Genomic DNA, 10367 nt, shown 5'->3' on the forward strand with positions numbered 1-10367 from the left:
GAAAAATGCAAAAAGACATTTATAACCACCCATAGCTTTACCATTTTATCATCCAAAGATAACCACTGCTGGAATTCTGGCATGGTTTTAAAATATATATGGGCTTCCCCCCCCCCCGCCCAAGATTCAATTGAGATAATAATATAAAGCACAAATGTTTCTTGGCATTTCATCCAACATTTTTATAGTACACATTTCTTTGCCATGAGAAAGTATCTTAAAACATTTTAATGCCTGCCAAGAAAGTTTAGTGATTGAAATGTCATACATACTTCATCTGCATGTATGAATACCGGCTTAGGACAGATGTTAAATATTTTACAGGATTGGTAATTTGGTGTCTTGGGACATATGTGAAGGACTAAGTATTGAATTAGTCAAAGAAAGTTTGCTTGGGGTTTGTTGTTCTGGGTTTTGGGTTTTTCCCCCATAACAAATACTAAGACAAGGGCCAAATTTCCACTATTTTGAAGGAAAATGTGGCCTCTGAATACCTATTCCCCTTTTATGACAGGATGGCAGTTTCCTTTTGGGGAATGACCTCTTTGACATTGGATACTTCCTAGTACCTGTTGATTGGTGCTTTTTCTCTTTTATACAAAAGTGGGAACTTGACTAAATGAGGCAAGTGTGACTTGCTCCTTGTTGTGTTGTTGTTGTTATGTGCCGTCGAGTCGCCTGCAACTCATAGCGACCCTATGTACAACAGCCCTAAACTCCGCTCTGTCCTGTGCCAATCGCACTGTCTCTGACACTCCCATCCCAATTAGCCCAGTCACTGAATCAATCCACCTCATAGAGGGCCTTCCTCTCCTGCGCCGTCCCTCCACCCTCCCAAGCATGATGTCCCTCTCCAAGGACCGGTCTCTTCTCACTACATGTCCAAAGTAAGTTAGACGGAGCCTCAGAATCCTTGCCTCCAAGAAGCCACCCGGTTTAACCCTCTCCAGGACAAATCTATTTGTTTTCCTAGCAGTCCATGGTATTCTCAGTACTCTTCTCCAGCACCACAGCTCAAAGGCATCAGTTCTCCTTCTATCCTCCTTGGTCACTGTCCAACTCTCTGATGCTAGTCCAACTAATTTGGACCAATCCCAAGAAATTTGGAAGACTGGCCACCTGACTAAAAGAGATTCATGTTTGTTCCCATTACAAAAAAAAAAAAAAAAAAGGCAATCCAAAGTGTGGAAATTACCAAACAGTATCATTAATATCACATGCAACTAAAACCTTCCTGAAGATTATTTTCTAAATTACTAGAACATTACATTGACAAGGATGCACCAGAAATTCTAGTCGGATTAAAAAACAGCTGTGGAATGAGGGATATCATTGTTAATGTCAGATGAGTCTTGATTGAAAGCAAAGAAGACAAGAAAGATGTTAATTATGTAAATGTATTTGACTAGGTGGTTCATAACAAATTATGGCTAATATTGAGAAGGATGGAAATCCCAGAACACTTAACTGCGTTCATGAGAAGTATGTACATGGACCAAGAAGCAGTTGTCAGAAATGAACTGAATGGTTTAAATGAGGAAAGATGTCAGTCTGAGTTGTATCTTTTCTCCAGACCTACTCAATCTGTATGCTGAACAAATCATTTTGAGAAACTGGAGTATAAGAAGAAGTATGTAGCATCAGAACTGGAGGAAGACTCATCAACAACCTGCAATATGCAGGTGATATAACTATGCTTCAAAAAGTGAAGATTACTTGAAGAACTTACTGCAGAACATCATAGACTACAGCCTTCAATATGGATTATATCTTAACATCAATAAAATAAAAATCTGAAACATGAAGCAGCATCATGATAGAGAAAAGATTGAAGCTGTCAATGATTAATTTTATCTGGACCCACAATCTACATCCATGACTGCAGCAGTGGGAAAATTGCTGTCAAAGATTTCTCCAAATAACTAAAAAAGGATGTCAGTTTAAAAATCATGGTGCATCTGATCCAAACCATGGCATTTTTCTGTTGTTTTCTAGTCATTTCAAAGCTGGACAATGAACAAGGATGATAAAACAATCAATGCCTTTCAACTATGATGCTGGAAAAGAGTACTGACTATACCGTGGGTTGCCAAAGAATAAACAAGTCTGTTTTGGAGAAAGTGTAACCAAAGTTTTCCTTAGAGGTAAGGATGGTGAAACTTTGTTTCACATATTTAAGGCATGCTGTCAGAAGAGGCCAGTTCTTAGGGAACATCAATTTGGGAAAGGCAGATGGTAAGAAAGAGAGGAAGACCTTCAACCGGATAGAATGACACAATGATTACAATAATGGGTTTGTGCATGTCAAAGATTGCAAGGATGTCTCAGGATAGGGCAAGGTTCTGATCTGCTCATGGGTAGCTATGAGTTATAAATGATCCAATGGCCTCTAACAACAAGAAGAATTATTATTAATTTTTTTAAGGATTATTTTTGTTTGATGCTTTTTATTTTTAATCCTCTCATATTCTTATATGGTTTTTATCCTTTAGTCTGTTAATGTGGATAATTACAGAAATTTCATTACTGAGGTCAGTTTCATTTACATGCATATATTATTTATTTCCAGATTCAGTATGCTAACATTTCCAATACTTTTTATATTAATTATTTGGAAGACTAAGTATAAGACTATAATGATCTATTCTCTGGTGGTTGTTGTGTACTGTAGAGCCAGAATTGACCGATAGCTGACCTTCTGGTGGGTTTTCAGAGGATATCAATCATACAGGAAAAGACTGCTCATCTTTTTCAAGCAGAGCAGCTGGTGGCCTCGAACCACATGCCTTGGGGATTGCTACACAACTTCCTGCCACTAGGCCACCAGTGCTCTCTATTCTCTATTCACTGAATAGTTGATAGAATTTGTTTCTAAACCTGTCTGGGCTTGATTTTTCTTTGCAGACATATTTTAAAATAGTAATTTAATTAATTGATTTGTGTTTAACTGGCTTAGGAGAAAATTTGAAATCTATTGGTAGAATCTGATCTTACAGTTTAATAAATCTTTTCTTTTCTTGAACTCACCAATTTTTCCTTCTCCTCCTGGGCTTTTTCCTGTGTTTCGGTTAATTGTTGTTTCAGTTTTTCAATCTGTAGAAAATGAAAATAATGTCAAGAGGGTAGAGAAATTGCTCTGTGTCCTACCTCTAATAAATAGCCTAGGTTCATTAGGTATTTAAACCACGAGGGTTGAAGATGGGTTTGACAAAGGTAACAAGAACACAGGAGCACCCCTGTATACACACCAGTTTCAAGATGGATAGACTCTGATAGAGGGGCTGCAGCCTGGTCCTGACTGGCTGTCTCTGTTAGACATCTTTCATATCCATGGCATCTTGAAATAACATTCACCTGGTACTCTCTTACACTTGTGCCCAGGACAGTGTCCCCTTTTGCTGCCTCCCTCTCCCTTCAAGCCTCTGGTATTGGTCACAAACATGTAGTGAATTAAGGAGGGAAGGGAAGAGGAGACAGGAACTGCCTTATACTCTTCACCTGAGTTGATAGTTTTCAAAACTTAGCTATGTTCACAATTACCTGGTTAACATCTTTTAAGACAGGAAGATGAGAATCAGAAGCCCAAATGATACTAATAAATGTAGGTCAATACCAATTAGTTGAGATTAAAACCTACAGGGCACAAAGCTTCTAGTAAATAAATTTTTAACTGATCTGTGTAACCTGCTTAAACCTTACTTTATAAATAAATAAACCTACTATTCAATGTACAGTTCTGGAGGGGGAGTGATAAGGAACTGTGCTGTCAACTCAAAGGTACGTGATTCGAATCCACCAGCTATTGTGTGGTAGAAAGAAGGGAAATCAACACTCATGCAATTTACTGCCTCTGAAAACCCACTGGAGAGTCAACGTGGATTAGTTCTAACTCAACAATACATAACAAAAACAACAATAACAATATGTACTAGGCCCTGTAGTAGGTGCTACGGATATATCACTGAATAGAGAAAAAAATTCTTAACTTCTGTGAGCCTTTAATCTAACCAGGAATAGAGACCGTAAATAAATAAGATGCATAGAGCATCATAGTAGGTAATGAATGTTAGAGAGGAAATAAACAAGGTGGTTACAGAGCACTGAGACAGGCATAGTTGTGATTTTTTAAAGTGTACTAAAAAGGTCTCACTGAAATGGTGACATTAGAAAAAAGTATGGACTCATGAATTTCACGTCATTCTTGTGAAGTCTACACTTCAATATTAGTTCACATGTGTACTGAAGTAAATGGACTCATGAATTTCACGTCATTCTTGTGAAGTCTACACTTCAATATTAGTTCACATGTGTACTGAAGTAAACAAACAAGTAGTAAAATGGGTGCTGTGAAGCATAAACATGCTCAAACCACTAGTAATCAGTAAACTATAATTACACCAATGAGAAGACAATTATAACCATAATTAAGTATAATTACATCAAGTGTACAAAAATGCAAACAAACAGGAACTCTAATATCAATTATGATATTATAAGCCCTTTGAAACTAAATTTAACAACTTGTTAATTTGAAACTAGCTGTGCCAGACCATGACAGTTTCATTTCTAGATGCCTACTCTAGAGAACTGCTCATATAAATATTTACAAGCAACATAAATGAATGTTCATTGAAGGTCTGCTTGTAGCAATAGTAAAAATGAAATATAACTGTTTGAGAATATAGATAAACCTCAGTTCATAGTAAGTTTATATTAATGGTGGTAGAATGATTTGTTTGTATAACTTTAAGAATGTAATCAGTGTCACTAAATTGTACACATAATTATAACTTTAATATTATAAAGCAAATTAAAATGAAAAATACTCATTGTAATTTTTAAAATAAACTGAAATATCATAAACACATAATATTAACTGAAAAAAGTTGTAAAAAGATATGTACAATATGATACTATTGGTTTAAATTTTAAAACAAGACAGTAGCATGTGTTATGGATGTTGCTGTTTTTGTGTACAGCCGAGTTAGAGTCGACTAACTCATTGCTGACCCTCCGGCAGATTTTCAGAGGCAGTTAATTGCAGGAGGGGATTGCTCATCCTTCTCCCACAAGCAGCTGGTGGCCTTGAACCACGTGTCTCTGGGAAATGCAGCACAGCTTCTTGCCACTAGGCCACCAGAGCTCCCAGTTTATGGATACAAACTTAAATAATTAAGGTAAAAATCATACATGGGAAAAGTATGCATCATCCTCAGAAGGATGGACATTTCCTGGGTCTCCACAGGTCCCATAGAGACAAACTGGAGAGTGGAGAATTTAAAAGATGATACCTGAAATTCACTTTACTACTCACTAGCTGGTTGATTTTAGGCAAACTACATATACTTTTTGGGAGTCAAAGTCTTCATTTGTAAAATGAGGATTTGTTTCTGTCATCGTTATGTTTCCTGAGTCAAGTATGACTTATAGTGACCCTATAATTAAAAGATTTGAACCTTGTTCTATATGCACCATCCTCACACTTCCTGACACACAAGAACTCACGGCAGCAGTCGCTGGGTCAATCCATCTGGTGGAGGGTGTTCCTCTAGTTTGCTGACCATCCACCCTTCCCAAGTATAAGCTGTTTCTGATTTTGTTAACAATCAGCTGTGTATAAGCATTCAGGACCTGGTAGTCAGGGCTTGGGTCCTGCCTGAGGGCGAATCTCCAGCTTGGAGCAGTCGGATTCTGGAGGGTGTTTTTAATATACTAGAAAGCTGTGTGTAAAAGGAGGATTTAAAAAAAAAACAACAACCCCTTAAACCTATCAGTTACTAAAGGACAAATGGCCTTACAGATATGAAATAAGCAACCACTTAGGAAAAAGATTATCAGTAGATAGGAGGGAGTAGAAAGGCAGGGGTTTGCTTTGTTTTCTTATGGTCATGGGTGCAACGCCCTAAGCCTGTCCATAGCTGTTCATCTTGTCTGTCCGCTTTGTATGCACTTGGGAAGGAGGAGTTTTTAATATGAGGGCATTGAGTTTAAGCTAATTATGGGGGAATAATTTGATTGCACAAATTTAAGAATGTAATCAGTGTCACTGAATTGTACATGTAGAGACTGAGTGGGCATATTTTTTACGTATAGTTTCACAACAATTAAAAAAATAAGGAGAATAATACTGTATCTTAAAGAGGCTATTAGAAAAATTGAATAATAGAGATAAAGCAACTGGTATTATACTGGCAACAAAGTAGGAGCTCCAAAATGTTCCTTTCCTCTTCTTATCCTGATCTATGAGGACTTTACTCTTAATATTAAATGAAGTACAATAACTATTCAACCAGAAGAAAAAAAAATTCAACCTGCTAGTTCCGAATGTGACTGGTGACTTACTCTGTAAGTTATTGAAATAGAGTCTTTATCAATATTAAATAATACATAGATCATATGTTGTTGTTGTTTATTGCCATTGAGTCATATACTATCTGCTTTTATCATTAAAATATATCTGATCATGTGTTTCTCATGATCTTCAATCTGTTTCACACAAGAAAACACAGCTCACAAATTGAGACTTAGGACCTTTATTAAGGCACACAGTTCGAATCCACCTGCAGCTCCACAAGACAAAGGATTTACTGCCTCCTCCTGTGCAATTAACAGCCTCTGAAAACCTGCTGGACAGTCAGCTAGCTATCAGTTGGTTCTGACTTGATGGTACACAACTACATCAAGAAATAGCATCTTTTTCAGGGAGAAGTGAAGTCAATTAATGTCTTAACTATATGATGAGATTTCAAAGACTAAATTTTTTTTTATTATTACATTTTATTAGTTTCAATGAACACTCACAGGGATTCTGGGCTTTCATTCCTTCATTGCCGCACCATTCTCTCCACCCTCCTCCCCAGTTTGTTCTTCTTCCCCGCCATCCGAATGTCTCAAAGACTAAATATTGAAATACATAACACAGCAGTACAGCCACAGAGTTGCTGAGGCTCAGAAGACTTTCTGCCTACCTACCATAGTATCTTTCTCAAGTTCCTGTTTCTTCAAGTGGCTTAATACTAACATTGTGTCTTTCTCCATTTTACGCTGCTGCTGCTTTAACTCCTCGTTGCTTTGTGCCAGTCTCCGGGAAGCATCACGATACTCAATCCTGGAGAGTTCTGTGATTTCCAACCTGGCCTCCCAAAGGGATGCATTGGCCTTGGCTCTGTCCACCACAGATTCTTCTGGCTTTACTGCCTTTCTACATGGGAAGAGGATTCACAATACATAATAATTTCTTTACTGCGATACTATTATATTTCTTTTTAGCTTGGCATTGCCTGGCACACAGTACTTGGTAAATGTTGTTTGATGAGCGAGTCAGTAAGAAATACATTTTTATGAATTGGTATGCTCTGCTGTGTATATTCTCAACAATAAAAGAAATTGTTATTGTTTTGTGCCATCACATTGGAACTGACTCATAGCTGATCACAAGCTTTCTGGATTGCAGCACAGCTTCTTACCACTAGGCCAGCAGAGCTCTAAAAAGAATCTGCGCTGCAATCCCGAAGGCACGTGGTTTGAATCTTCCAGCCATTCTGTGGGATAGGGATGAGCAATCTCCTCCCGTGCAATTAAAGGCCTCTGAGAACCTGGTAGAGGGTCAGCTAAGGGTCGATTCTGATTCAACAGTACACAACAAAAACAACATATAAAAAAGAAATACATATTTACTTTGTTCACATAAGGGAGTTAAGAAGTGCATGTCTCTTTCTGAAGGAGGGAAGTTCTGGAATATAACTAAAGAAGTACAAAAAACCAAAGAGGATAGGCATGTAAGTCAAATTTATTTGGTAAGGATTTCACATATTTTAATTTACTTTGTTTCTCCCATATTAGAACTGTTTCCCCCCCCCTACTTCCACACAGCTATCATTTTGTTTCTCTTCTGCATGACAATACGCTGATAGAGTAACTGTAAGCCATTATTTCTACAATCTCCCGCCTACCTCACCCTCCAGTTTTGTTTGTTTGAGGTTGAGGGAAGTTGGCTAGGCCTTGCACAAAAGAGTAAGTCACTAAGAAAAAGCATGCTAAACACTTTACTTGCTGGTACCCTAATGCTTTAAGGATGTTTGTGAAATGTCCTACAAGCATGTAGGGTGGGGAACGAGGGTGAAAGTAAGGATGGATTAAAATACTAGAGTGATAAAGGGGTGATATTTCAAAACAAGGATTTAATGAGTGAACATTAACAAAATACTATTCCTTGGTGTGTGTGTGTATGTGTGTGTGTGTTTAAAGGGGATCTCTGGTGGCCTGGTCCACAGGGAGTTGTGCCGCCAAGCTAAAGGTTGTAGCTCTCTGGTGGTCTAAATCTACCAACAACATGGTCCACAACTCTGTCAAGGAATCACTCAATACAGCTAGCAGCAATTTAGCAGACTCAGTTCCAAGTCAGCAAGGAGTTGGTGCTACCTACTTCAAGCTGGTATCACACATCAAAGTGCTCTGATTAGTTTGGGAAGCCTGGACAACTACCAAATTTGGTCAAATTCTATAGTCCTAAAAGGGGACCCTGAAAACATTTAAAGAACCTTTCAACTATCCAGATGTCTTCCGTACATTCAAGATCATCTCAAACTCAAGGCGAGGGCAAGAAAGAATGAGCCCACCCCATAGCCTCTATGAAGGAAAGATCCAAGTTGAAGTCCTGCACACAAAAATGCTCAACTCATTGCTGACCAGCTGGAACTGCTCCATTGGGTTTCTGACCATGTGAATCATACAGGAGACCACTCATCTTTATTCCTAAGGCTCCCTTGGTGGGTTCCAACACACACGCCCGTACACACACACACACACACACACCCCACTTTAGTTTGTTTAGTCTTCAAATAATAAGCACATTCTGTGTTCCAGGCTCTCTTCTAGGTACTAGAGACAAAGTGAATAATTAGTGACTATTCTAAAAAGCTTATAGTATAGATAAAGGTTTCTTAACGCTGGCACTACTGATATCTTTTGAAGGCAGGGGATGTGTTTTTGGAATGTTTAATATATTTAACTGTATGCTTGGGCTCCATCCACTAAATGCTAGTAGCACACACCACCAGTTATTGTCAAATGTGCCCTGTGAGCCAAAATCACCCCGGCTGGTAACTCCAGATCTAGGACAGCACTGTCCAATAGGACCTTTTGTTGATGATGGAAATGTCCTGTATCTGCACTGCTCAACAGTTATTCTGATGGCATAGCCTGCTGGGAGTTGGGCTAAGCCAGAGACAACAGCTTCCCACTCTGTTCCCATTCTAACTAGAAGTTTGAATCCACAGGGAGAAAGAGGGGTAATTTCCTCTCTTGTAATTTACGTCAGGACCCCAATGGAGGGTCAGCTATGAGTCAGTTCTGATCTAGATGGTACAATGAGTCACACGTGCCTTCGGAACACTTAAAATATGGCTAGCATAACTGGGGAAAGGTATTTTTATATTTTCACTAATAACAAATGACTCTGGCTACACTATGGGACAGCTATTCTAGAGCACATTCAGTGTCCCAAGAAATGTTAACCTGGTTTTGTCGGAATGAATCCTTCCTCCTCATTCTCAGTTCTTTCTTCCTCCTGGGGCATCTATTATCTCATTCTGTCCCGTGTTATTTCTACTTTTTGGGAATTTAGCTACTACCTTCACTATTAGGGCATTACATAAAAGCAGGTGGCAGTAGTTGTGTGAAGTCAAGCCAGAACCGACCCATGGCTGACCTTTCAATGATTTTCAGAGGCAGTAAATCAAATGGGAGGAGACTGCCCATTCTTCTCCTGGGGAGCAGCTGGTGGATTCGAAGCTTGTGCCTTTGGGATTGCAGCGCAGCTTCTCACCACTGGGCCATCAGAGGCAGGAGCAGGGTCGAAGCTGCCTCAGCGTCCTAAATCTCTCACTCAAGGGTTCCAACTGACAACAGTAATACGGACTTCTTGGCACTTCTTTTGGGATCGTATGAACAACGGGAATTGTCCTTCTCAAAGACAAGCGGGCCGAGAGGGCTGGCCGGAGGATGCCCGGTAACCCATCGCCCCTCCTGCCCGCCCCCGCCCGAGTGCCCGGAGGGGGGCCCAGCAAGAAGACTCTCCGTAGCGGCCTCTGCTTACTTAGAGTCTTTTTCTTTGTCTCTGAATTTGTATCTGCTTTTGCTCCTGCCTTTCTTTTTCTTTCCCTTCAACGGCATCGTGACTCCTCCTGGGGTGACCCTGTCGGTGCTCCGCCTCCACCTAGGCCCACTCCCCCTGCACCGTCGTCTCTAAGGAAACCGGACGCCGAGCCGCAGACACGGGCGCCGCCACCCTTCGCGGCAGTTGCCGGCGCCGGGAGGGCGCACGCGCGGATGACGTGGCTCCGACGCCGCCGCGCGGCCGGGCCTCG

At 39.9% G+C, this 10367-nt stretch overlaps 1 protein-coding gene across 1 annotated transcript in view; it reads right to left on the reverse strand.

Moving 5' to 3' along the window:
* The window catches only part of CCDC176 (coiled-coil domain containing 176), a 64415-nt gene extending 54242 nt beyond the window's left edge, over positions 1-10173 (reverse strand). The window contains exons 1-3 of the mRNA XM_006884787.1: positions 10097-10173; positions 6973-7201; positions 3028-3093 (exon numbers count right to left, since the gene is read on the reverse strand). Coding sequence (XP_006884849.1) covers positions 3028-3093; positions 6973-7201; positions 10097-10173 — 372 coding nt within the window. The remainder of the gene's footprint in view (positions 1-3027; positions 3094-6972; positions 7202-10096) is intronic.
* Positions 10174-10367: the final 194 nt, after the last annotated feature.

This window comes from Elephantulus edwardii, unplaced genomic scaffold (genome assembly GCF_000299155.1).
Source record: "Elephantulus edwardii isolate Elephantulus edwardi_28Jun2011 unplaced genomic scaffold, EleEdw1.0 scaffold00037, whole genome shotgun sequence".
In the NCBI taxonomy this organism is placed as follows: Eukaryota; Metazoa; Chordata; class Mammalia; order Macroscelidea; family Macroscelididae; genus Elephantulus; species Elephantulus edwardii.